Source organism: Taeniopygia guttata, chromosome 18, assembly GCF_048771995.1.
Source record: "Taeniopygia guttata chromosome 18, bTaeGut7.mat, whole genome shotgun sequence".
NCBI lineage: Eukaryota > Metazoa > Chordata > Aves > Passeriformes > Estrildidae > Taeniopygia > Taeniopygia guttata.
In genome coordinates this window covers 5885238-5913191 of record NC_133043.1, presented here as the reverse complement: position 1 = coordinate 5913191, position 27954 = coordinate 5885238, and the positions used below count along the sequence as shown (strand labels likewise).

General features: G+C 46.3%; 1 protein-coding gene and 1 long non-coding RNA gene across 18 annotated transcripts in view; one reads left to right on the top strand and one right to left on the bottom strand.

The window, feature by feature from the left end:
- The window catches only part of LOC115497655 (uncharacterized), a 66309-nt gene extending 58163 nt beyond the window's left edge, over positions 1-8146 (top strand). For 14 of the 16 annotated variants that reach the window (XR_012058635.1, XR_012058638.1, XR_012058637.1 and 11 more), the window contains one exon: positions 32-3799. This is a non-coding gene — a long non-coding RNA (uncharacterized lncRNA). Of the gene's footprint in view, positions 1-31; positions 3800-7117 lie in introns of those variants that run through there. The other 2 variants (XR_012058647.1, XR_012058646.1) reach the window with 2 other exon arrangements.
- Positions 6029-26103, bottom strand: LOC100226551 (myosin-3). 2 transcript variants are annotated; one of them, XM_030287503.4, is made up of 40 exons: positions 25970-26103; positions 25232-25439; positions 23981-24124; positions 23743-23899; positions 23000-23027; positions 22810-22918; positions 22237-22329; positions 21866-21929; positions 21686-21784; positions 20649-20752; positions 20426-20564; positions 19767-19885; positions 19433-19582; positions 18816-18986; positions 17992-18301; positions 17749-17822; positions 17461-17548; positions 17260-17377; positions 15806-15929; positions 15578-15714; positions 15246-15501; positions 14832-15074; positions 14312-14488; positions 14087-14232; positions 13910-14000; positions 13114-13503; positions 12886-13012; positions 11938-12056; positions 11295-11491; positions 10936-11119; positions 10131-10296; positions 9407-9531; positions 8905-9213; positions 8615-8818; positions 8370-8495; positions 7231-7401; positions 7034-7138; positions 6865-6960; positions 6607-6744; positions 6029-6189 (listed from the first exon to the last, which is right to left on the bottom strand). In XM_030287503.4, the coding sequence occupies exons 2-40, from the start codon at positions 25433-25435 to the stop codon at positions 6166-6168; spliced, it is 5826 nt and encodes a 1941-aa protein (XP_030143363.4). In that variant the 5' UTR covers positions 25436-25439; positions 25970-26103; the 3' UTR covers positions 6029-6165. The 2 variants fall into 2 exon arrangements, with proteins under 2 accessions (XP_030143363.4, XP_072793263.1); XM_072937162.1 differs by lacking the exons at positions 20426-20564; positions 20649-20752; positions 21686-21784; ... (6 more) ...; positions 25232-25439; positions 25970-26103 and adding an exon at positions 20018-20088.
- Positions 26104-27954: the final 1851 nt, after the last annotated feature.

The following is a 27954-nucleotide window of genomic DNA, read 5'->3' as shown; positions in this document are numbered from 1 at the left end:
TATTCTGTCCATTCTATTTCCATCTCTTCAGGGTGAACTTCACTGAACTTCACAGAAGCAAATCACAGCAGAGATAAATGGCAGGAGGCAGGCTGGAAACCATCTCTGGATACAGACTATGCTGCACAGCAATGCAGTGTCGTCAAGGTGCACATTCCTCATGGAGGAGAAAGGATTCAGTCGTGCTGAAAATAGATCCTTCTTGAGACAGTGACCAGACAGCTGCTCCCCTTCTGCCCGGGCCTAAGATGTGGATTTTGTTCCCCCTGTCCCAGCAGTTAACTGAGAGATAAGGAGTGAGAAGGCACTTTTTAGCCAGGCTGGGGAGGGCAAGGGGAAGTTCCTGCAGGGGCTGTGTGCTGGCCACTGGGAACCTCCCCCTCCTGCCTGTTCATTCTCATCAAGCTCATGAACTGGAAACACAAGAAAGGTCTGTATTTTGCAGCAGGAAAAGGAATGGGTTTTTGTAGTCTTTACCCCCGGAAGCTACTCAGGCTATATGCCCTGTGATTCCCTAAGACAGGCAGCCCTCCAAGGTGGTCCCTCCGGCTGGGGAAGTCTCCAGGTGTTCCTTCTGAATGTGGACATGTCCAGGTGGCCACTCCCATGCAGCTGAAGCCATGGCTATTAGTGAGATCTTTCATTTCACTTCATTCAATTAACACACAATTAAGTCCATGCCACTTGCCAAAGCATATCCCTCCCAAACACCAAATCCATAAAACTGCTTCTCATGAACGTCAGCTGAAATGTCCTCAGCAGAAGCAGCAGGTTTTGGTTGCTTTCAGTCCTTGAAGAGCAGAGTGACCTGCAGGCAGAGTCAGAGATCTGTGGAACCCATTGGGGCAGCAAAATGCATCACATCACATCAGGAAGGAGCTCCACCAGGTAAGGATCAGCAGGGCAGGCAGAGTGCAGGAGATTCTTCTCATTACCACAGGCTGGACATATTCTCAGTGGTAACTGCATGCTGGTAAGCATTTCACCATGTCCATAACAGGAATCTGGGGGTGTGGTTCAAACATTTTTTTTCATTATGAGTTGCCAGGCATTGATTTTTCAGAAATATGTGTATGATACAGCACTAGCATCACCTCTGTGAGTTATTTCTGACAATATCATAACATTGAAGGAAATAAGATTGCATTATGTCCTTACCCGTGTCAGAGAGATTAGATTAGGTGAGATTTAAAGGTCTCTTCAACCCAAACCCTTCGTTGATCTGTGTGGCTCTCTGAATGGCTGTACTGGGTGAGTCCAAAGGAACAGGCAGACCCTCACACCCAAGACATTTGTTATCATCCCACTCTCCCCAGACACCCAGCCTCTGCATGACATTCCACTCAGGTGGTGAAGCCTTCTAGAGAACAAACCACCTCAAGGTGGTGAAAAACGTCATGTCAGTGGAGAAAAAACAACTTACACTTGGGAAACTGTACTGAAAATGACAATGTGTCCAATGTCTCTGTCAGTAATAGGAGACAAGCACAAGCACATTCCTGCTATCTCTATATGAAGCCTAAGAAGCCTTTGGCCTTCTCAGGTCTCAGTGACCTATTTGTATCCCCACGTGGAGCCTGTAATGGTCATGGGATAGAGCAGATATCCTCTTCAAGAGATCCCCTTGCACACCCTGTTAGTGAGCCTGGGAGGGTGGAGGGAGTTCAGGGCTGCTCAGCTTCTGCTTCAGCAGGAAACCTCCAGCCTGGAGAGCAGACTCAAGTGCCTTACACAGACAGAGGTGTCTCCTTGTGTGTGGGGACAGGTCACTGCAGCTCCTCCTCAGGTGGTCGGGGTCTCTGATGCCCGACAAGGAATTGAGATGTGCTCAGGGCCACGGGGGGGCACCAGGAACGAGCAGGATCTGTATGGATGTGCCGTAGTTGAAATGGTCACAATCCAAAGTAACACTCCATTTTCAGAAGGCTTCAAACTGGTTTTATTATGCATGCTTTTTATACACTCTTACAAAACTCATAAGTTTACACTTTACTCATTGGTCAAGAAAGACAAACAAAGTGCCCATTGCAATAGACAGTTGTAGGTTTCTCTTATTTATCGTTCTTTCTTGGTTTCTATGTCAGTGACCTTGGTAGAAAATTCTTTAAGGCGTAAACATGGATCCTCTTCTCAAACATCTCTCTGGCTCACAGAAGTCACTGTTAAACCTCTTCCACATGGATGTGCTGCTCCTCTGAACACACAATAACGCCAAGGTGGAAGGAAGGCAGTCCTGCATGTGGTGGGTCACTGCTGGTGATTTCTCTGCCCTACTTCAACCAAATCAGCTTGCTGGGTGACTGGTGCCCAGACCCTGATGAACTGTGGTAGATTATTCCATAAGATACAACCTACATGCATCTGCTCATTGTTTACATACACGTTTGATGTGTTATCAGCTCTCTTAATGCCGTGTCACACAGGGAACAGACTTGGTGACAAGCAGCTGAGCTTGGGCACGCTTCTCAAGTTGTGTTCCTCTCAATGACAATGGGTGAGACTCAAGAGTGGCACAGCCCAGCTCACAGAGCAGTGGGGAGACAGGTAAAGCAGTAAACTTTCCTTTGGGGGTGAGAACTCTCCACTCAGTATCAGGGCTGTGCTGTTTATCAGACTCCTCGTGTTCCCAGCAAACACCGGCGGAAGAGCTGGCCTAGGAGGTGACATTCAGGATGTCCTTTCTGTCACCCACCACAGCAGCTGAGGAGCTCCTGTTACAGAGCAGGGGAGTGGGGTGGGCAGGCTAAGACGCCTCCGGGTAAGACAAAGTCAAAAGAAGGCAAGTGGCAAAAGGGGGAGGGAAGGAGAACTAGGATTAGGTGCATAATATTAGCACAAGCAGCAACTGTAGCCTAAAAAAGACAGCAATGAGGTGGTGTCTTCCTTGGTTGGCACTCATTTGGGACAGATGCACAAATCCTACTTCTGGGCAGATTTCAGTGCTGTAAATGGAAATAAACTGATATGCAATTTCTATAAATCTGCTCACTTTAAAAATTAGGCATTCAAGGCTAAGAGAACCCAGTGGATTATCACAGAATTTTCTGAGTGACACTCACTGTAGAGAGGTTACCAACAGGATACACAGCAGAATTTTCTAGTGACATTTCTGAACTTCTTCTTGCAGAAAATTTCCTTTTGCATCCTTAGGAAATTTATTAAAGGTTTCATTGTTTTATATTGGAAGACAGATTCCCTTGTGAGTCAGGCTAATCATTGCTTTATTTGCTTTCTGCTTTCATCTCATGTGTCAAGGTAAGAACACAATTTGCTGCTCCTGAAGCACAAATCAGTTTGCAAAGCAGAACAGCTCCAGGTTTGTTTTGTTGTTGTTTTTTTTTCTTGGATGATCCTACATAAAACATGTGCCACAGGGTGAGCTCCAAAAGAGTGACAAGCCAGGTCTCTGTGAGGTGGGCCACAGCAGCAGCTCAGAACTTGGACCACTCTGCACCACCACCCTTTGCCATAGAGAAAAGCAGCTCCTGAGGCTGCTGGACCCCAACCTGAGATACCTGCCCTGCCTGGGGAGCTAAGGGGAGATCTGGTCATGTTGAGGGCTTCCAGGCTCCACCTGCAAGTAGCCCCTGAATTCTTCACGCCTCTAGGAAGGTCTGGATTTTCACTCTGCCCTCCCAGTACAGCTTGTGTTCCCAGGTTTGGGAAATGCTGCCTGAGGACTGGTTCTCTGCAGTGCAGAGAGTTCTGCTCAGCACTGCCTGGGCATGAGTGACGAGCCTTGTACCTCCTCAGCACTAATGAAACAACAGAATAAATAGAGAAAATTATTTCTTCAAAACTAAGATTAGGCTTTAAAAAGTATTTTAAAGGTGGGGTATGAGTTAGTCATTTGCAGACTATCATTGTAGTGTTTCCCAGCAGTTCCCCTCACATTTCCCCTGACCTTTTGTCCCCAAACCTGTTCTGAGTTGTCATTTCTTCCACTCCCACATTCTCTACTTCTTATTACTTATTTATTTTCCTTGCACATATCCATCTTGCTTTCCTCCTGCCAGACCCTTTCTGAAATCCCCAGCACTGTTTCAACCCCACCTCAGTTCTGTGGTTACTCTTCCACACTCTCTCTTAGCAATTTTTTTCTGCAACAAGAGTCACAATATATGAAGTTCAGCTGGTCAAACTTCATGCATTAGGATCCAGCTCTATTCGATCTGAACATGTTCAACAGGCTGCTCCTGGACAAGATTTTCTGCAAGGCTGCTGTTCCTGGAGCCTCTGCTTTCCTCACCAGGGAAGAGATTAATGAACTGGGGCCTCTTGCTGATCTGCAAAGCAAAAAGATGGTCTTCTGGGTCCACAGGCATTGCATTTTTGTTGGTTTACAAGAGAGGGAAAAAGCCCTATCCACCCCAAGGAGCCCTGACTGACTGCTGGAAGTACCTGGGCAGCTGCTGTGTTGCCCACGGGACAGCACATCCCAGCAGGGAATGGCCATGGCACTGGGCTGGCACAGGGTCGTTGCATGGGCTCCAAAGGGGAACACTCTGGATTCAGGCTCTGAGCAGGGAGAGCACACTCGGGCCCCATTCTGACGTTTAACCTTTCAGCTGGCAGTGGAGCTGGGCTGCAGTGAGTCTCTCTGGGGTAAGAATAGCAGCTGCTGCCTTGGGCTACAGCACACGTGTCCAGCTCCTCCAGGGCAGCACGTTGCCCTGCCACACAGAAGGCAGCCTACCCGCCCAGGAATGTCTTCAGGCGCTATTAGTGGAAGCAGATCATCCCCACAAACAGGCACGACCCCGCACAGGAGTCTTAGGAGAGTGGGGCTATTTTGGGCTTTTGACATTGAGCACGAAAGGAGACACGTGAGGGGCTGATCCTCCTGCCATGGGCCTCCTCCAAAGCTCCTTTCAGCCTTGTGCCCTCCTTCAGCCATGGCTCTTGTGGAGGCTGAGGGGCAGTTTGGTGTGGCTTTGGAGCACAGGAGAGGGCAGAGGGAGCTGTGAGTTTGCTGGGGGTGCAGGGCCAGCCCTCAGTGCCATCAGCAGTGCCCAGCTGTGCTCAGGGCAGGTCCTGCCTGAGGGTGTGCACCCATCCCTGAGCTCAGGGCATGGGGCCTCCTGCTTTATTCTCAACCACACCCATGAGTGTGAGAGCGGTACCAGGGAGTATTGTGCATTGACACACTAATCCTGTGCATCCAGGAGGGTATTCACTTCTTTCCACCTGAAGCTCTCAATTTCTGAGTGGTTCTTCAGCACCACAAATGTCTGAGAGATCTGTTTTCCTATTCCAAGCCATCACAAATTCCCTCCCCATCTTGCTCCCATCCTTTTAAGATCCTCCTTCTGGTGTGGATTTCTTTAATTCCACATTTTTATGTTTCATTTATTTCTGTTTAATTTTCCTTGCTTTGTGAAAGTTTCAGTGATTTGCCAGCACAGAACCCACCACACTCATTGGTGTGTTGGCCAGGAAATCTCAAATTAGCAAACCAAAACCACTACACTGGGTGAGAGGAAGCAGCAAACTTTGTCCCAAAAGCAGGCAAGAGGGCTGGGAGGATTACATGACAATGCCCTGTTTATGCCTGAATACTCTGGAATTAATAATGAGAGTCTGGTAAGGGTTGCCAGACTTGCCTAGCAGTTAGTAATTTTCTGTTGATTTTGCACAGCTACTCCTAAACAAGTTATGAGTGCTTTTCTGCAGGTTCATGAAGTAGAGTGTTGCACTGAGGAACCAGTCATTTGACATGGTGGGCTGGGAGCACGGCAGGACTTTGGGTTGCATCCTGAAGCACAGCACTGTGTCATGAGCTGCTGAGAACAAGGTGCTCTCCTGAGAATGTGCTGCTTCCAGGCTACAGGAGCTGGAACAGAACTCTTCCTTCGAAAAAGCAAAAAGCCTGTCAAAACTCTAGGTTTTAAATTCAGGATAAAATTGGTCAAAGTGAAATAGACTCAGAACAGAAAGAGAAGTAGTAAGACACAAACCCACACTTTTGACTATAATTAACTTAGTGACAAAATGAAACTCTCATTGAAACATTAACATTTAGAGCATCTGAAGTTGCAGATATCTATTTTATTGACACTGGTACAGCAGCAGCATCAAAAAATGTTTGTGTTCATAAACAAAGGGAAAATTGCTTCCACAGCTGAAGAGGTACTTTGTGGAAGTTCTAGATATCCCAGAAGAAGCTCATTTTTCAGTTCCTAACACCACCTAGAAAGGAGAGGCATTGTTTAGTCTATACATGCCAAAATTATTCTTTTGATCCCTAAGATCATTCATCTCAGAACACCATCCAGCTAGGATGTGCGAGTGGAGCCTGAGCCAGTGCAAGCATGTGTGGAACCCTTAAAACCAGTGTGTGACTTGAATATATGCAGGTAACACCAAGATGGCCACCATCCACAGCTGAAGCATGAAGAAAAGATTAATTCCGTTCTTTCACTGGCAAAAAGGACACATACACTGCTAACCTTATTCCATCTTAACAACCCCAACCCACTCAGTTGTTCTTTTAAAGCCCCTTCCTTCTAGAGCTGTCCTTTGCAAATGATGCCTGTAGCACTGGCAAGGCACAAACCCGCTGCTAGACTGACTTGAGCAAAGAGCACACGTGCAGTAAAGCCTTACCTTGGTAGCAGATCCTTCTCGGGCCTTAGCTCTGAGTTTATTTACTTGGCTCTCAGCAATATTTGCCCTTTCCAGGGCCTCACCTATCTTATGCAGTGTATTTCTCAGTTTGGAGAGATCAGTATTGGCTTGTTCACCCTGAAATTGCAAAACAAAAATTTAAAACCATCTGGCAACATGCTGGGGCACAGAGCCAACTTTTAAACTGGCAGTCCTATGAACTGGGAAATAAGTGTTTGCTTCACTTTAGTGACTCACAGCTTCCTCAGCTTGTTTCCTGTAGGATTTGATTTTCATCTGCAGTTGATCTACCAGATCTTGTAACCTAATCATGTTTCTCTTTTGTTCTTCACACTGTGGAAAGAGAATGTGCAATTTTATGTCCTTGGGAGACAAAACAGCAGAATTGCTTTCTATTTTTACCCACCTGAAAAGTGAGCTCTTTGAAACGCCGTTCATATTTGCAGATGTTTTTCGCAGTCTCTGAGGATTTTTTATGTTCTTCTTCCAGTTCAGCTTCTAATTCTCGGATCTGGTGAATTAATCAACAATTGGCTTAAGGCCTCACACAGGGCTTGGAGAAGAAAGATGTTTCTGGCACCCATGTTCAGTGCTGGTACCCACCCTGGCCTCCAGCTTCTGGATCTGCTTCTTCCCTCCCTTCAGTGCCAACTGCTCGGCCTCATCCAGACGGTGCTGCAGGTCCTTCACTGTCTGGTCCAGGTTCTTCTTCATCCTCTCCAGGTGGGCACTGGTGTCCTGCTCCTTCTTCAGCTCTTCTGCCATCCTGGCTGCCTTGGAAGGGAGATGACACAAGAAACTGGAAGAATGTGAAGGAACAGCACATACTGTGCACCAGCACAAGATTAACTCCTGTGTCCTGCTGACCATTCCTGCTGCCCCAATCCCTATTTGGGGTTTTCTCCATCACATGATAATGGCAAAAACACGACAGGTAATAGTAGGGAAAAGGATAGGAAAAGTCTGCCTTACTGCACACAGAGCTGGAGTGACAGAAAGGGAAAATGCTATGTCCCACTGTGACCTCACTGACAGCTGGGTGCCAGGGGAAAACAGCCAGAGTAACAGCAGAGTCTGGGAACATTACTGCAGGTGACCCTTCCTGGACAGAGGGGCTGGAATAGATCAACTTCAGAGGTCCCTTCCAATCCTAATGATTCTGAGATACTATTTTTTTTTCCCTTTTAATGAGCAAGTTGAAAAGTTTTATATTTAAATTTCACATGATGTCTCTAAGTGTTAAGGTTTTGGTTTAATCCTCTGCATCAAAAATCATTAGCAGATTGAGTCCCATGACACACCAGTCCTATTGCCTGGCTGAGCTTCACAGGTCTTGCATGGGAGGATTTAGCACCAATTTTGAATGGAAATTTACAATTCTCATTTAAAAATTTGATAAATAGGGTTTTGCAAAGAAAATTATTCAGACACCTTAGCCATTTTACTGGTTTCAATACTGCAGGATTTCTTTGTAGATTACATTTTCATGCAGCACTGAATAAAGGTGTTTTGTTTTAGACTGAGTAAATGTAGGTTTAGTTCTTTAAGATGGCAACAGCCCCATCTGTCAGCAGGACATGTTCCCTGTTGCTCTAATCCTCCTCTGACACAAATCCTTTTCAACCATGCTCACAGACTGGTTCCTTTTCCAACATGTGACAAGAATATTTACATTAACTCCCAGCAGCAATGCTGCTGGAAGCCTTGAAAATTCAAAGTGAAAACCACAGAAACATCCTCACATCTGTCATTGCCTTCTTAGCTTTTTCTTCAGCACTTTTTGCTTCATTAGCAAAATCCTCTATCTCCGTTTGGAGTTGTGCCATATCAGTTTCAAGCTTCTTCTTTGTATTAAAAAGGCTGGTGTTCTACAAAGGAGAAAAAGAGAGGCTTTGAGTGTCTACACATAGAAATCAATTCATCAATTCATTCTTCGTCTATCAGTCTCTGGACCCCAAAATACATCAGTGTTAGCAAAGCAAACTACCTGGGTGTGGAGGAGCTGAACTCGCTCACTGGCATCCAGAAGCTCCTGCTCAGCCAATTTCCTCGACCGCTCCGTCTGCTCCAGGGCTGCCCGGAGCTCCTCAACTTCAGCCTGCAGCAGGTTTGCTCTGCGCTCCACCATGGCCACCTGCTCCTTCAGGTCATCCTGTGTCCTGAGAGCATCATCCAAGTGCAGCTGAGTGTCCTGTATTTAAAGAGCCAATTTTGTCCTTATGAATTTTGTGAATACTGTGCTTAAAAAAATAAATCAACCAGAAGGCAAAGCAAGACCTTAAGAGCTCCCTGGATGCTGCGCAGGTGTTTCTGTGCCTCTGCAGCCTGGCGGTTGGCATGGCTCAGCTGGATCTCCATTTCATTCAGGTCTCCCTCCATCTTCTTCTTCAGCCTCAGGGCTTCATTCCTGCTCCTGATCTCAGCATCGAAAACACCCTGCATTGTCTCCACAATCCTTTCGTGGTTCTTTTTTAGCTGGTTGAGTTCCTCATCTTTGTCAGCAATCTTTCTGCTGATTTCTGACTTTATCTGAGTCAGTTCTTGGTTGACACCAAGGATTTTGACTTCTTCATGCTCAAGAGCTGCCTTTAAAAGAAAAAAGGGAAAAGTGAAGATGAAGGTAACATTTCAGAGAACATGATTATTGAGGTAGTTCTCAGTGATTTCACAGAACTTCATAAAGCTTGTGGCAATCAGCCTTACACACAGCTAGTGCCAGAAAAGGGAACAGAAAGCTGCTCAGCACACTCTTTACTAAGTAATATTTAAACTAACTCACCTCTGCCTCCTCCAGAGCTATTCGCAGACCATTCTTTTCTATTTCAGCTTGCTTTTTGGCTTTCTCAAGGTCTCTGATCATTTTGCCATTCGCAGTAATTTGCTCTGTGAGATCAGCTGCTTCCTCTGTGAGAGAAGAATGGCATCAACCAGAGGAGCTGAACTCTGCTTTGTTGGTGCCTTCAGCACCCCTTTTGCACACATAAATATGTATACACAAATGTGCATGTGTACACAATGGTACACATGTCTGTAAATATGTACAGATAAAACCCGACACAACCAACTCATGCAGGGCAAGTGGGGCATTGGTGTGGCTTCACAGCCCTCCTTACAGAGAGCCTGGAAAAGCCCTGCACATGTTACATCTACAGATAGGCCATCAGGGTCTAAAACTCCAGATCCTGTCATTGTGTTCAGTGGATCTGTAAAACTCATTCTCATGAGCTGCTCAGTCTCCCACAGTCACTACCTTTGCTTGGGAATGGCACCTCAATGTCTGCAGCAGATGAGAGAGCCAGGATATTTGCTTTATTGGCTTAATCACTTTACAAACATGCTTGACAGCTTTGGTAAGGCACTGATATTCTGCATTAGACGGAGAGCACAGGAAGGACAGAGTGCTGTCACTTGGTGCCCTCCAGCAGGCATGAGTGTGCTTGTGGAGCACACCTTGCTGTGGCTGCTCTGTGAGAGCTGATGGGAAAGCAGAGCCCAACACGTACGCTGGAGAGCGGCGTTCTCCCGCTTGATTGTTTCAAGCTGATCCAAGGTTTCCTCATAGGCATTTTTCATTTTGAAAAGCTCTGTGTTCAGCGAGCCTGCTTCTTTAGAGAGAGCTTCCCGCTCCAGCTGGCTCTCCTCGTACTTCCCCTTCCATTCTGCCATGATCTGGAAGACACCATAGAATAGAACACTCTGGATTGGAAGGGACATCAAAGATCACCTAGTTCCAAATCTCCTGCCGTGGGCAGGGACACCTCCCACTATCCCACGTTGCTCCAAGCCCCATCCAACCTGGCCTTGGGACACTTCCAGGGGTCCAGGGCCAGCCACAGCTTCTCTGGGCAGCCTATGCCTGGGTCTCCCTACCCTCACAGGGAAGACTTTCATCCTAATATCCAATTTAAACCTACTCTGTCAGTGTGAAGCCATTCCCCCTTGTCCTGTTACTCCAGGACCTTGTAAACAGTTTATCTTCATCTTTCTTGTAGCTCCCCTCAGGCACTGGAAGGCCACAATTAGGTCACCCTGAAACTTCTCTAAGCTGAACAATCCCAATTCTCCCAGCTTTTCCTCATAGGAGACACTGTTGTGTTTCATTTCCTGCTGGTACTGAAAATTATTTTATCTGTGACTATATTTTGTACTAGATAAATAATGCAGTCTCTTAAACCAGGACGAATTCCTAATGCCATGCCCTAGTGGCTCTAGTTAGATTCACCTTGACTTCAGCACTGACTGATTTACAGAGTGTTAGTTTGGCTTTCTGGAAGGCTACACTTGAAAGATACCATTCTCATTTATGACCTTATCAAAATTCTGCTGTTTCCTGTCAAGGGCGGCTGCTGATGTGTTTGCTCTCTCTACGTCCAGTGTCAGATCCTCCACTTCCCCCTGCAGCTTAAACTTCATCTTCTCCAAGGAGGCACACTTGGAATTCAGCGTGTCTGCCTGCTGTCCTGCTTCCTGGAGACGCTGAGAGAGCTTTTTCCTTAAGGCACATAAATAAAACAAGCATATGATCAAAAAAAATCATTGCATGATGTGTCTCATTTTAATTAAGACTATATGCAAACCCCAAAAAAATAATTTAGGTCAAGCTACTAAAAGGGGGTCCATGTTCTGCCCAATATACATCTGGACAGCTCAGCTCATCTGTTCTGTACTTGGCCTCCTCGAGCTCCTCCGTGCGCTGAATCGCGTCCGTCTCGTATTTGGTTCTCCACTGGGCCACTTCGCTGTTGGCCTTGGACAGGGCTCGCTGCAGCTCCCCCTTGGCCTCCTGCTCCTCCTCATATTGTTCCCGGAGCAAGTCACAGTCGTGGCGAGCGGACTGCAGGGCGTGGGCCAGGGCGTTCTTGGCCTAAAAATGATCCACAATGTCATGTATTTCTGTTAGCTGTGACCAGCAGGAGACCTCATGACCTTGCACATCTGGAATATGATCACTGCAGCCTGAGCAGAAGACAAAGGGCTGGGGCTTTGTAAGTGTTCAGGAAGCTGCCTTTACCTGTCACCAACTCTACTACTAGAAAAGACCAAAAGTGGCATATGTTGTAACTTGTCTTCCCTGTGGCAACAGAAGCTAAAGAAATTTCATAGACCATGGCTTTAAAATTTAAAAATGTGAAAAAATCCACCAAGTTACATCAACTTTCAGCATGCCTGAGTCATCCTTTGCAAAGAACTTACTGCACACAGTGATTACTGTACCCATCCTTTCCCAGACTAATTTCAAAGTCTTTTTCAAATGAAATGAGACCCTGACACATTTTGAAGCTTTATCAGGTGCTCATTAGTTTGTACTACCTTGATCTCTTCCTCCAGCTGCCTCTTGAGTTCTTCCATCTGCTGTGTAAGTGCCTGCTTGCTTCTGGACAGCTGCAGCCTTATGGTTTCCTTCTCTTTGAGTTGATGGCTTAGCTCACCTGTGACAAGAGAGAGCAAGTTCTCCATACTGTCCAGATTAAACATCCTGAAAACACTCATATTAATAACAACAATAATCATCATCATCATCATCATCATCATCATCATCATCACACAGCACTGTTTACCTTATCAGTTGCTTCCATTATGTACATACATCTACCATTGCACAATATATTTTAATCCTTCAAAATGCTTTTGTTGTTGTTCTTTCTTTATCAAAATCACCTGATTCCCTAATTCTAATGGTATTCCTTATTACAGTTCTGATCCACTAGGTACTGTTTTTTTTTTCCTGAAGAAAAATGCTTTCGAAAATTTGCTTGTTTCTTTTAAAGCCTATTTTTCATTTTGAAGTAGTAGGATTTTATGCTGTCACACTGTCTGAACTCACACAAAGTGCTGTAGCAGTTTCCCATAATTGTCCTTGTGATGCAAGAGATAAACCCTAAAGTTTCATTTCATAAGATTTACAGTAACTGGAAAACATTTATTCCATATCACCCTCTGTCCTGGGGGCTGAAGTACATCTCTTCCCTTTCTTGAAGAGGTGCCTACAGCTTATGCCATCATCTCTAGAATTCTCAGTACTTCTTGTAACCCTTCAATATTGTCTTCTTCAGATATTTTCTGAGTAATTTTACAATTTTTCTCAAATTTTCAGTTTTGTTCTAAGATTCCCCTTGAGCACTATGCTCAATGACCTTACAACAAGCTGGTCAGAGAATGGAGAATTCTGAGAGAATTATCAGAATGAGAAAATCTGTTTGCTAGTGAATGGAAAAAATATCCTCTCATCACATCTTTGTGTGTGTGAGACTTCCTTACCAGACTCTGTCTGGAGCTGGGCTTTTTGCATCACCACCTCATTGACATTCCTCTGGTGTTCCTCAAGTCTGGCTTTCATCTCACTCATCTCATCTTCCAGCATGCGGTACCTTTTTTCCAGAATAGCCTGAAAGAGAATCAGAAAGCAGAATTGGTGTAGGTGTGTTTGTAAAGTTCCCATCAGATAGAAATATTGGTAATTCGAGTATTTAAGTTCTAAAGAAACACCTTGGACTTGGTAACAGCCTCTGTGCGACCAGCCAAGTCATCAATCTCCATCTTCAGCTCACTCTTCTCCTTCTCCAGCTTCTGCTTCACGCGTTGCAGGTTGTCGATCTGCTCGCCCAGCTCAGCTGTGCTGTCCGCGTGCTTCTTGCGCAGGGCGGCAGCCGTGGCTTCGTGCTGCAGCGTGGCCTCTTCCAGGTCACGGCGCATCTTCTGGAATTCTGCCTCGCGCTTCTTGCTGAGCTCTGTTTGAGCAGTGGTGGCTCCTCCGGCCTCTTCAAGGCTCCCACGGGTTTCCTCCAGCTCCCGAGCCAGCTCAGCACAGCGCTTCTCTGTTTTTGTCCGTGTTGCTTTCTCACTCGTGGTCTCCTCTTCCAGCTCTGCAGCGCGGGCCTGGACAACAAGGGAATAGCACATCAGGAATTAAACTGGGAACAGGTCATTCAGTGCTTAGGTTACTGCATATTTGTCACGGTAGACACCAAGAATCTTTTTTGGAGACTGTAAGCAAAATAAACTTCCTTCGAATTTCACTGTTTTGGCATTGTAGGTAAAGACTTACTGACAGGAAAGGACCTATGGATCAACTCATTCTAGCTTTAGATCACAGCTTTCTGTTGTTGTATTGGGTTTGCATGGCCAGGTTTTGGTAGTGGGGGACACAGGGGTGGCTTCCATGAGAAGCTGCTGGAAGCCTCCCCTGTGTCTGACAGAGCCAATGCCAAACTGTGGACAAGCATTATTCATGGTACTACAGTTTAAAACAAGCAAACAGTAATGATGAAGTAAAGTTTCTTGCCTGCAATTCTCTGATCTTCTTCTGCAAATGAGTACCTGAATTTCTCTGTTCCGCAATTTTATTTTGCATCTGGTTAAAATCAAAGTCTTTCCTGTGAAGGAGATGTTCTTTTTATTAAAAGAAAATATGCCCAGTTAAAGCCAAATAATAAATTTTCTACTAATTTGTTTCTCATACTTCCTTAATTTTTCATCCAAATGTTGTTTGTCATTCTCCAGATCTGCTATGGTTTCCTGTGCAAGTTTCAAGTCTCCCTCAAGCTTTCTCTTTGCTCGTTCAAGGTCCACACATGCTTTTCTTTCAAGTTCTAAAGATCCTTCAACCTGCAACATACACATATGGTACATGACTGATGGAACAACTGAAGAATCTGCTCCTTTTGCTTGTGTTGAACATGCTCACATGGTTCACTTGCTGCTCCAGCTTGATCCTAGCTTTGGTGAGGGTATTAACCTTGTCCTCCTCCATTTGCAGGTCATCCAGTGCCTGTTGCTGGGCTTCTTGCAGGGACTTCTTTTCCTTCATTAACTTTGCAACAGTCTCATCCAAACCTGTCACTACTTCAGTCAGATTTTTGACCTATTGTAAGGCAAAATACTTCAAGGTCACTAATAATTTTGGCCCTCATATAGGCCATGAACACAGACAATGAACTTGCTGTTAGACTCCCAAAAGACTTTGACCATTGCATGGTCACACTCTATAGTCTCTCTGCTTATATATCAACCCTTCAGAAGTCACAAAGCAATGCTGAACTTTAATTTTAATGCATTTTTGCATGCTTACAGGTTGGTTTTCCTGCATAACAGAGGTGTCCAGGTTCAATACCAGGCCCATAGATCTCCTTACACAGCAGCATTTAAAATTTCAATCTTTCTTAATTTTTACAGCCTATACATCAACAGAGCAACACAAAGAGCACCTTGTTTTCAGTGGCATGCTTTTCCTTTTCAGCCTTGACCAATGTTAGCTCAAGGTCATCCATATCTTTCTTCAGCTCAGAGCATTCATCCTCCAGTTTCCTCTTTCTGGCTGCCAGATCAGCATTCATCTCCTCATCATCTTCCAGCTTTTCCACTATCTCCTTTATTCTTGCTTCCAACTGGAATTTTTGTTTGATTAGCTGGTCGCATCTTTCTTCAGCATCAGCCAAATTTTCATTTTCCTTTTTAGAGAGAACAGAAATGTGTTTCATTATCACACATTGGCACTGACACTTGCAGAAATCACCTGCTTGTTAAGTGGCTTGTTAACAGAATTTCCTTTCAGCCCTTTACTGAACACTCAAACAAAACTGATGTAATCTGAAGAGCCAAAAATTATTTAATTTACTTACAGTTTGTACTTGCAACTGTAGGTCCTTCTTCTCTTGCACCAGAGCCACCATTTTTTCTTCCAGTTTGTTCCTTGTGGCTTCTGATTTAGCCAGTTCTTCTTTTGTTCTCTCAAACTCTTCCTTCATCATGGCCAGCTCTTTCTCAGTTCCCACACTTTTTAAGAGGGGTTTGAACTTGAAGTACAGCTTCATCCAGGGCCACTGCTTGACTTTCATGAATGCACGGATGTTGTACTGGATGCAGAGGATGGACTCCCTGGAACCAAAGTGATCTATTAGCACTGGGAATAAAGCCCATCTTTGAGCAACCAGACCTGGCAGAGGAAACACACCTGTGGTCAAACATTCTTTTCAGCTCAAGTCTCCGGAGGTATCCCCTGCACAAAGCCTGGGTCCGTGTGATCATCTGTCCCAAACATTCATCTCTCATCTCTTCCAGGACACCCAGCAAACCTGCCTTGAAGAACACCTGCAACCAAAGAACAGACATCACTCATTGCTGGGTTTACATTTCAACACAATGAATGTTTTCTTATTGTATGGCAAAATTAAACATTTACCTTAGTGTGTCCAAATCTGTACTGAGTATGATCTATCTCAATGGAAGACAGCAGCTTTTCACACGCCTTCCTGCTATCAATAAACTTTCCTTCTGGAATGACACTGGCATTCAGAAGGTGGTATCTGATAAAATAAAGAGAAAAGCTTCCCCATCAGTACCATTCTAGCACACAGGATGCCACAAGAACAGCTGTCAGTTTGAAGATTCAGAGGAAGGCTGAGTCTGACTCACATCTCCAGCCTCAAATAGCAAAGCAGTAAGAAAAGCAGCAAATAGCAGCAGGTCAGTTCAGTAGGTTCCAAGGATGTGTTACAGCCTTCACTGAGACCAAAGGCATGGACAGTCTGTTCTCTGGACCTGAGAGACTCTGCTTGTCTGTGTCACAGTCATTATCACTACTTTAGGGGTCCAGCTCATTGGGTTAGCTGTAAATTCAAAAAATGGATGGATTTTAAGAGTAGGGGAACTGCTTTTCTGAACTATTTCCAGCTTCTCACATTCCTTCTGTACCATGTAACCCAGAATTAGACTTTGGATCCAGCAATGGACTTCCTAATCCTACACTGAGAGATTATTCCATACCTATTTTCAGCATTGATATGCAAATCTGCCCTCCCACATCAATGGCTGGACCAATGCCTTCAGGTAGTACCCAAAGCACCATTTCAGCCCTTCTCAGTGCCCTGCTCTCCAGCACACCCTGCACAGAATTGTAAGGGGGAGTGATTGCTTTGTTCTTAGAGGTCTGATCCTACATTTGCCTTTGTTCTAACACAACAAGCAGATGACCCCAGCTGAGTTGCCCCGAATTTATCTTATTTGTCTTCTTTGCAGCAGTTCCCATGATAAGATTTTTTGGTTGTGGGGTTTTATCTAAAAATTAATCTGCTAATGCTGGAGAAATGTTAGCATGTCGAACTATTAACCCACTACAAAATGACAGGGTCATGTGGAACTAACTTGGATTTCCTGCTGGAGTCCCTTCTGTTACTGCAGCTCTATTTGCCAGTCAAACTTGGCATTTCATCAAGAAGTAGTATTTGATTTAACAAAATTTCCTTTGTAAAACCATTCTAGTTAGAACTATATAAACCACACTCTTTAAACCTCTACTAGATAGCAGTTAAATACAGGATATGCGTAGACCACTCTCTGTATTTTTGCTGAAACATGCTTTTGCATAATTTGAGAATTGAAGCAAAGAATATCAAAACATTCAAATTAAGAGGAATGAATTAAAAATAGGTTTGGGGTATTGGCATACAGTATTGAGGAAGGAATCTGGGTGGGCACTGCCCACACAGACCTTGCTATTAGATACGGCTTTTGCTTTCCATGCGTGTTAAATATTAAAATAGTCTTTTCCTAACAACTGTATCATGGGCTGGTTTAACAAGAGTGTTCTTTCAAATGAATTGGGCTCAATGCAAACACAAAAATGTTATCACTGACCTTTGTTTGAAATCCCCATAAGGTATCTTGTTAGGAAATCCTTTCCTGCAGATCCGAATGCCTTCCAGAACGCCGTTACATCGCAGCTGGTGCAGAACAAGCTTGTGATCCATCAGGCCTGTGACAGAGCAGCATGGGGACATACTGATTGCTCTAGCATTGCTCCTTCTGCCCCCTCCTGTTCTATGCTTTATCGATTACCTGGGGTCTTTGTTTCGTTGGGGATGATGCAGCGCACAAAGTGAGGATGAGTTGTTCGTAAGTTAGACATCAGCTTATTTAGATTTTCCTGTAAAACGGAGATCAGTGATTTGACTCTGTTGAACAGCAAAAATTCAGAACTTTCTCCTTACTCTCCTAGTGAATATTCTACAATCCTTTGTAGGCATCAGCAAAGTAAATGGCTACTGAAGAACTTCCGTCCTGTCTTAAAATGAAAATATGTCTGTGGAGCCAGGTATGAATGGCTCTGCCAGAGAACACACTTACCCGAAAGAGTACAGAGACAGTTTGGAAGGAAGAGGCCTTCTTCTTGGTTCCTTTCTTCTTCCCACCACCTTCAGCTGGAAAATGAGACGACAGTGCAGCTGAGGAAGTGCTGCAGATCCCTTTGACAGTGTTATAATCGTGCATCTAACACACAGCACACAAGCACCGACTCAACACTGATCCACGTCAGCTGAGAGGAACAATAGGAAATCCCAAACTGGAAACATAATCCCCCAAGTTTACCTTCATCTATGGAAGCAAAACTAGCATAAAGATGGCATAAAATTTTCATAGATGATTTCTGGTACAGCCCAATGACAGTTTCATTCAGAGGGTCCTTGTTCTTCTCCAGCCACCCAGTGATGTTGTAGTCCACTGTGCCAGCATAGTGCACCAGGGAGAAGTGGGCCTCAGCCTTGCCTTTGCCAGGTTTGGGCTTCTGGAAGCTGCTGCACTTGCCCAGGTGCTGGTCATAGAGCTTGTTCTTGAAAGAGGTGTCAGTTGCCTTGGGGAACATGCACTCCTCTTCCAGGATGGAGAAGATGCCCATGGGCTGAGTAGAAAAATGGTGTTTTCAAATAAGATCAATTCAAGCTATAATAATACAGAGTGAAAGACATGGTAAAATTGAAGTTCTGGAGGTATTTTATAGAGAATTAGCCTGGGAGGAGCAGGTAAGCAAGATATTTTGTGAACAGCTGGCAAGATACTTAAAAGAATTCATAAGATTTTAATATACAGTTTTGAACTACCCAGACAGTGTGTGGAAAACAAGAGAAGTCAGCAAAAACTGTGCAGTAACTTCTCAGAATACAGTAGTGACAAGGAACAGAGGAAAGGAAGGAAAGGAAGAAAAGGAAAGCATAAATGTCTTTTTAGAAGACAGGATACGTTCCCAGTCAGTGGATAATTAATTACTCACAAGAGTAATATTTAAAGAAACAGAGGAGGTGAAGAGACCTGAAAGTTCCCAGAGAGATTGTACTGAAGGCACTCAGAGCAAACAATCTCAAGAACCCTTTACAGATTCAATTTGTGTGATTGCACAAGATGCTTAAGAAACTCACCTTCTCAATAAGCTCAATGCAGGCAGCCAGATCCATCCCAAAATCAATGAACTCCCATTCAATCCCCTCCTTCTTGTACTCCTCCTGCTCCAGCACGAACATGTGGTGGTTGAAGAACTGTTGCAGTTTCTCATTGGTGAAGTTGATGCACAGCTGTTCAAAGCTGTTAAACTAATATTTGAGTAAGTGTGTTAATAGTGTTAAACTGCCTCTGATCAATTTTTTTTTCCACAGGGATGTCACAGCAAGGTCAGCCAGACTGTCCCAGAAGGATTTTGATAGCAGTGTAAAGAATATACCATGGGTGTCCAGGCTTACAGAAAAGTTGTGCAGTGCAGCTCATGGTTACTGCAGCCTGCATTGGTCGTGTTTGGGTGGCCCTAATGTCCATAAATACAGACTCTGTGGGGAGAGAGAGAGCAGCTTCATGGCTATGCTTCTGCCCTGTCTCTTCTCTTACAAAGTGGGTGATGGATCTACAAAGGCAGAAGCAGCTTCAGACAGATTTGCCCTGTTCTTGAGGGCTGCACTGGGGTGAGGAGGAGGAAAGGTCAGAGGAGACAAACAAAATGAATAAAGCATTTAGAGACAGGCAGAAGTCTGAGAGTACTGCAAACCTCAAAAATCTCAAAGCCAGCAATGTCCAAGACCCCAATGAAGTGCTGTCTCGGCAGCCTCGTGTCCAGCTGCTGGTTGATGCGCATCACCATCCACAGGAAGAGTTTCTCATAGACAGACTTGGCAATGGCATTCACTGCCTGGTGCACCTGCAGGGAGATGTCACACCTGTGCCAGGGCACTGCCAGTGCACCCCCCGAACAAAACACCCCTCACCACACCCACATACACTGCACCAGCAGGCCTTGATGGCCCCCACCATTCTCAGCTGTGACCTGCACCCATCTCCTTTCCTTAGGGAGGGGATGGTCCCTGCTGCTCCTCGATGCTCACCTGATCCACCGTTTGGCCCTTCAGGACATATTCATTTCCCACTTTCACCCGGGGATAGCACAAAGCTTTCAGCAAGTCTGCTGAGTTCAGGCCCATCAGATATGCTGCTTTGTCAGCCTCTGGAAAACAAAATAATAACTTGAAACACTTTCTTCTTAGCTTGGACATACACAGGGCATTGGAACCAGCCAGGGCTCACGCTGAAACCTGCAACTTGATTTGCTTTACTCTATCCACAAATCTTGACTAACATTCTTATTTCCTTTTCTGAACAGGCTTGTAGGACTGGTCCTCATGACAGAGTGGCTACAGCAGCCCCAACAGATGTGGTGAAACCCAGGAGTGCACTGTGGATGGGACAACACACAGTTTTTACCATCAATGCACTTCTCTGTGATGTCACCCAGGCAGAACAAGTGTGTATATTTAACCAGAAACTGGAGAACATTTACAGTGATGTGCCCCATGCACAGAGTCCTACAGCAGAGTGATCAGAAATAAACTGGATGCAGAAAGTACCTCTACTTGACACAGTAAGTTGAAAATCAAACCTCCTTTTTATGTTTATTACATCTCTCCTGGAAGACTCCCTGCATTTCTAGTGAAAAATGGCATGAAAACAGTTGGAAATACTTCTCTCCCAGCCAGGAATGTATTACCTTCTGTGCCATCCGGCTCTGCCTGCTCCTCTCGTGGTTTCTGCTTGAATTTCATGTTCCCATAGTGCAGGATCGCTCCTGTCAACTTGTAAATCCCCATTCTCTCATCAGGGCTGAAGCCCAAAGTGTCAATGGCTGCCTGCATACCAGACAAAAGCTGGTTTTAACAGTGGTGAGAGTAAAAGTGAGACTGTAAAAGTCTCTCCTTGCTAATTGTACTCACATCTGTGGCAACCAGCTCCTCCTGGTCATCGATGCTGGCCACAGAGATCTGCCCTTGGCTGATGAAGGGGTAGTCATAGGGGTTGGCTGTGACAAGGAGCATCTCTGAAAGGCAAACACAGGCGTGAGAGCCAGGGCCTGGCAGGGAAGATGGAACAATGGCTCAGCCAGGTTTCACAAGCTCTCCTTCCTCTTGCATCCCAAACTCCTGGTTTTCTATTAAGAGACCAGAAAGACAGAGTAAAGGCTTTCATCTGCCTTCCCCTGCTGAGCAGTCCTTCCAGTTTAATATGTTGTGAACTGAGAGCTGAGCACTCAGCAGACACAGAACACAGGACAGCCACAGAAACAGCTTTTAAGAAAGAGGCTTTTAGATATGGCTAATTTGTGCTTATCCTCATACATGACACACACAGAGTGGGAGGATGAGAGCAGGAGCTCCACCTTGGGAAATGTTCTGTGGAGAGATGGGGAGGGGCAGAATGGGCTGAGGATGAGAGCAGGAGCTGGGTGTGTGGCCAAAGGGACAGATGTGGGACATGGGTAGGGAGTGCCGTGGCAGTGGGAAGGGGGAAAAGGTCAGAGGGGCTGTGCTGGAAGCAGGAAATAACCTTTGCCCATGTGATGAAAAGCTGAGATAAATGGTTTGTAGATCAGGGTACCTGCCCATCCTGCACCCAGAATTGCTTACCTTGGCCCACCTAAGTTGGAATTTCCCCACCATGGGGAATGGCAAGGTGTGAGGCAGAGTACATTGGTCACTCCTGCACCTCACCTGCACACAGTTTGTGTTAGAACTTACCCAGGGAGTATAAATGGAGATGGAATAAAGCCCTAGTGTGACCCTGTTATGCAGAGACACAAGTACAGCCTGGGGAGCCCGGGCAGAGCTGAGGACATAAATCAGCACACGATCCCTGCTCTGCATGTGACACAGGGCGTTGTGGCACTGGACCCTGTGTCACAGAGCTGGCACACGGAGGGAAGTGTTTCCCACACTGACTTTACTCAGTGTCACCAGGTGGTGGCTGTCCTTACCAAGCAGTTCAGGCTTCTTGTTGGAGAGGATCTGGTAGAAGATATGATAACTTCTCTCAGCTTTCAGCTGGAAAGTAACTCTTGATTTTTCCAGCAAGTCTGTAAGATGAATGCACATTTTAGACATTTTTCAGGTTCTTTACATTCCAGCGAGGCTGCCAGCCCCCCTCAGTAACTCACAGGTCTCAATGTCACCAGAAGCCAGCTTTCCAGAGGTTCCAAAATGGATACGAATGAATTTACCCTGGCAAGCAGACAAAAGGTGATGGTCAGTGCAGCAATCTCAGAGTGTTTTAATCTCTTCAGTCTTAGTGACAGCATCATCAAATCAGTCTTATTAGCTTTGATATATAAAGATAGATAAAGGAGAACACTTTGCTGCAGCAATGTGAGCATGCAACAGCTGCTAACACATCAGCATTTCATAAAAACAAAGAAATTGATTGGCAAGAACATTGTTCCCAGCCAAGGGGCTTGCAGTCACAGCTAACAAGCAGGCAAAGAGCATTAGAAACACAAGAGGGCAGAGGGACAGACACAGCATGACTCACAAAGCGTGAGGAGTTGTCATTTCTCACAGTCTTGGCATTTCCAAAGGCCTCCAGCAGTGGGTTGGCGCTGAGGATTTGATCCTTGAGCGTACCCTGCAGGAATAATTGAATAATTACTGAAAAGCACCATGAGTTGTGTGGTAGGAAGAAGTGGCTCTATGTGTGCAGCCATGTGCACTTCATTTCAGCTCTACATTGCTACTGCTGCACCTTCTTGACTCCAGCACCCAGTGCTGGGGATAAGCAACAAATAACTCATTTTCCTCTTATTCTCCCACTGTCAGAAGTCTCAGGTCTCAGCCACAGGGACAGATGGATCCATGCTAAGAATCTGGAGTCTCTGATTCTTCCTGGGCACCAGTCCTGCTTAATTCCAGGTAAAGCTACACCTTGGCAGTGTCAGAGACAGCTCTGGTGGCTTGTATTTGCTGTGGTCCTAACTGCACACCAGCCCTTGGTCCTACTGCCTTTCGAAGAGTAGCTGGAACTAATATTTTGAGGGGTGTGTGTGTCACCAGTGCTGTCCACAAGGGGAAAACCTCCTGAACTGCCCTTCCCCCTTCCTCCTCACACCTTCATCGGGGGCTCCTTCTTGGTGGCCGGGTCCCCACTGGCGGCGATTGTCGCGTAGTACTGGATGACGCGCTTGGTGTTCACCGTCTTCCCAGCTCCGGATTCTCCACTGAGGAAACAGGGCTCAGAGTCAAAAACAATCTGCCCACGTCTTGTTGGAGACAAAGGCTGAAGTGGCAGATGCACTTACGTGATCAGGATAGACTGGTTTTCACGATCTGTCGAAAGGAAAAACAGCTGCAGTCAGAGGAGCTGTAGGGAAAGTGCTGGTTCACAGTTACCTGTGACTTGGTGTGCATTGGGGGGAATGAAACAAAATCCCTGCAGACAAAACTGAAAAGGTGCATGGTCTACTCTCCACCTCTCTTCCCCTCCCTATACTCCACTTTTTGTCTTCTCCTCCTTCACTCATCCTGTGCTTGTTTTTCCTTTTGTCTTTTCCATTCTTTCTCTTTAATACCATTAAACATGGGACAGGATTTTATTCAAATTAAAACCATGTGTTTCTGTGACAATATATCTACCAGCTCTGTTCTGGATCTACCTGCTGTTCCTTGAAGACACATGCAGGTGTGCTGCCCAGGGACTTCCCAGATAGTGTGTCCTGCCCAAGTGCAGCTGCCCTTTGCAGAGGTCCCTGTCAGGCTGCTTAGCTTAGTATTCAGACCAGAAATAAGGTGCAGCACAAGAGCACAGTGCTTCAAAAATAAAGAAAATATTTCAGGAGATGGGAAATACTGTCTGGAGCTGGTTTTGCATCAGTTAGAGCTGATAATAAAAACCAAGCAGATAATCTGCAATATTACCAGACCAAGCACTCTGCAAGAGTTGGCAAAGGTGACTGAGCCCCAGCAGTATGGAACGGCGTCTGGCAGAAGCAGCGGTTCTGACACACTTTGTTACCCCAAGTCTGGTCAAAACAGAGCCACTCACCAGTCAGCATGAACTGATAGGCGTTGTCAGAGATGGAGAAGATGTGTGGAGGGGCCTCCTGGCGCTTCTTGCCTCGGTAGGCCAACACCACCTCGGGGTTGTACACCGGCAGCCACTTGTAGGGGTTGACAGTGACGCAGAAGAGACCCGAGTAGGTCTGCAGGAAACAAAATAGGGGTGTCACTGAAGTCCAGCTCCTGCAGCTGTGTTTTCTCCTTTGCCAGAAGAAGGAACTTACATAGATCATCCAGGAGCTGTAGCGGTCCTTGAGGTTGTAGAGGACGGCAGGTTCATGCAGGTGGGTCAGCATGGCCACATCCTCAACTCTGTCAAACTTCGGTGGGTTCATGGCATACACATCATCAGGTTTGACAGCAACTGTCTATAATCCAGAAAGAGTGAGCCTTGCTTCAGCAGCTCTTGATAGTCCTTCCACAACCACAGAGAAGTAATAACATCTCTAAGACTGCTCTAATTCATATTTTTCTTTCTGTTTGACTGTGCTAAGCAAAATATGACTATTTCAGGGCAAACACCGCAGCCAGCCAGGGAATCTACAACACAGATGTGAATTTCCTGGAATTGCTGTGACCACACAGACATGATTTGTGCTGGGACAGATCTTTCAACACATTATCACTGCTTATGAACTTTAGGTCTCTGCTGCTCATGGCTAGAAGAGCACAGGACAGTTCCAGGGAGCCGGGACACAAACAGCACAAGACTCATCAACCGTAAATCCATCCTTGGGACAGACTTGTTCCACTCCTGTCTGTAGCCATTCCCAATTAAAGAAAGGCTCTGTCTCTACCAAACAGCAAAGTCTCCTGGGCTCACACCATGGGGACCATCCTGTCCCACTGCCAGAGCCCGTGGATTTGTTGTGGGGGTGGCAGATGTTCACAGCTGGCAGCAGCTGAACTCAGCCACTGCTTTCTAAACGCCTTGTAGCACCTTCTGCCAAGATGTTGGTCGTGGTTATTCTTTGAGCTGCTGCAGTTATTCTTACAAAAGGTGTCAGGGCACAAGCTGCTAAGACATTTCAGAATTTTGGAAGATTAACACCTTGGATGCTCCTCTGGGAAGCTGTAGCCAGTGACACTGACAATTTCACAGTCAAAGGTGACTTGCAAAGTTATCTGTCTGCTCAGCTACCAGTAAAGGAAGGAATTTATGAGTGGATTTGACAGCCTTAGCAGAGAAAGTGTTAAAAGCTAAGTTAGGACTCACAAGGCTGCAATCCAACCTGGTTTAGAGCATTTCCTGATTTTTAGAGACCAAACCAAGAATAATTATCCAATGAATACTTTTATGCCACCATCCAGAGCTGTACTTTCCTGTGGAGGCTGTGCTGGTCCCAGTCAGAAGACAGGGGAGGGCAGGGCAGATTTCTTGCCTGAGCTAGCCTGGTGCTTTCTCAGTTTGTCCCCAGCAGATGCCCTGGGTCCCTAAGCAGGGCTGGGAGAAGGGCCAGAAGGAATGCACTTACTCTGCCATCCTCTGTCTCAACAGTTATCTTCCCATCCTGTGCAGCCTTAATCCTCCCCCTGGTGTACTCCACCTCAGGGTCAGCCACAAAGCAGTAGGTCTTGGCATCAAATGGCTGGTTCTGGGCTTCTGTTCTCTCCTTCTCGGATTTGCGCAGGTACGGTGCAGCCTCACCAAAAATCTCCATGCCAGCGTCTCTGCTCATGGCTCTGAAAGACAGACCCTGCTGGGCTGTGCCCTGTGTGGTGCTCAGGGCAGAGTGGAGCTGAACATTCACCCCCAGCTGGCTGCTCCAAGCTCAGCCTCCCAGCTCTCAGGTGTGTGCAGCGAGATCTTGAGGGAGTTGTTTGATTTTCCAAGCTGGAAGTACATAGGGAATGAAAGAGAGCTACCACCCTCCATGGCCCCAGGGAAAGGAGATCCATGTCCAAAGGAGGAGGAGGGCTCCCCAGAAAAGTGGTCAGATCTGAAGGATTCATGTAGTGCTTATTAAAAGTGAAGCCCTGAAGATTATTTCTCTTCTGGTTTTAATTTATGGCTTCCCCCACTCTCTATTCACATGGAACCTCTCCTAGTCTTCTGGTGAGCAACCACAGTGGGCAGGAATGGGCACGTGCTGTGGCTTGTTAAAAGAGCTCATGGAGGGGGAAAAACAGGGACTGCCCATGGTGGGCACAGGAGAAAAGCCAGCTGATGCCAGCCTGGGCAAGCTGTTAGTTTTCATGCCTCAAATCCTCACCTTAACAATCAGCCAACAGAAGCAGGAAGGAGCCAGCTGATATCTCGTATCTCTGAAAGAGAAAGAGCCAAAGGTCAGACTTAACTAAGCTGCAGCCTCTGCAAAGGCCCAACACTTCTCACTGCAAGTAACTGTGTCTTTTGAGGGCCAGCAAAGTTCACCAGAGACCACTCCTTCCCTGCCCAAGGAATGGCCCAGCTGGGAATCTACAGCACAATTCCCAGCACAGCTACAGCCTTGTGAGGCTCCAAGCATGGGGAACAGGACCTGTGGTAGGAGCCTTCTGTCCCTCTGCAGCTCAGTCACAGCATGGTCAAGAGCATGGCCAGGACATCAGGAGCCACCAACCAGGGCTTTCTCCCTGACAGCTTTTATAGGCTCAGCTTGGCTCCCCTGGTTCAACCCCGTCCCTATATTTGGAAGGAAGGGATCGACACTCCCGCCTGCTCACCAATTCATGTTCATTTTTTGCCATATACAGTGTGTAAAGAAAGGACCTACTCTTCTCTCCCAATTTTAGCAACTCTGGGATTTTGTAGGCTTTTCTTTGGTGGAAATTTCCTCCAGTGGGAACATGCCAGCTACAACCACAGCCAGCACTTCACTCTCACCAGCATGTCAAACAAGTGATAGCACAGAAGGGATCTGCCTCACTGCTCCTGCTCACAGATTGCCTGGGCAGAGCTGCACAGTGGTGAAGGAACCCAAACCAACTCTGTGTGGGGTAGAGAGCAAGGCCATGGGAAGGAAAAAGAGGATGAGGATTCATGTAGGATCATTCTTGTGGCTTACACCACTGCATGGGTCAGGGAGGACAGGATGAGAGGCCATGAAATACAGTGTGACAAACATGGCAAATTATAGACTTATCAGAAAGAACAACACCCAAATCTGGCCAGGGATGGACGGTTCATGAATGTCAAATCATGAATACACTCCACAAGTTTAGCTTGAACACAACTTTGGCTGCCCATGACATTCACTGCCCTTGCTGCCAAAAGGAGCTGCAGAAGACCCATCACACCAGGGCTAAGGAGGTTCTCAGACATGTGTGACTGCAATTCCCACAGAAGGATACTGGGAAAATGGGCTTTATTGAAATGGAGATCTCCCAGTCCCAAATGTGCTGTTTGGTTGGTACAGAGCAGCCAGGCAATAGCCGGCAGGGCAGCACTTGGCAGAACAGCTGGAGCCTTCATGCAGAGCTGGAGTGAGCTCCTGGTGCAGGAGAGGAAGGGTCTCCTCCATGCTGAGCCATTCTGGCTGTCCTGGTCATCTGTCATTGTTGAGCACACCCCGTTTGCTCTCTGCCCTGCGTGGAGACTCACCCAAGGCTGCAGGACCAGCCTTGCCTCAGCAGAACGAAGCCAACAAGTCTTGTGTGAAGGCAGAAGCCCCCTCCTCCTCCCCAAACAGCTCCTGCCACCTCCCACAGCAGCACTCCGAGCTGGGGCACCCTGGGGCACAGCACAGGGGATGTCCCCCCCTTCGGACAGCGGTGAGCCTGTTTGTGTTGGCCCGACCAGAGCTGAGCCCGTGGGCTTGCTGCAGAGCCACTGGCACTGGAGTTTTGAAAAACATGTTTCATGTTGCCCTTAATTTCATTTAAGGTCACTAAAAATGGACACCACAGCCACATATCTCATGAACCATGAATTCCTAGAATCCCCCTAAGCCCGGAGGATGAGGGAAAAGCTTATTTTAGCACGCATCCCTTGTGATCGGCCCTTTGAACTCAGCACACTGGGTGTGCTGGGAGCAAAAATCTGAGGCACCCCAGGCCAGTGAGCAGGCTGGGGCTCTGTCCTGACACCAAATTGCCACTGTAATTCAGAAAGGACGTTTCCTGCTCCCAGGCATGCTCAAGGCAAGAGGACTGGACCTCACCCACACAATTATTGGGGTTGGAAAAGACCTCCAAGATCGAGTCCACCTCTGAACAATGTTCACTTTGTCACCCAGCCCAGAGCACTGAGTGCCACATC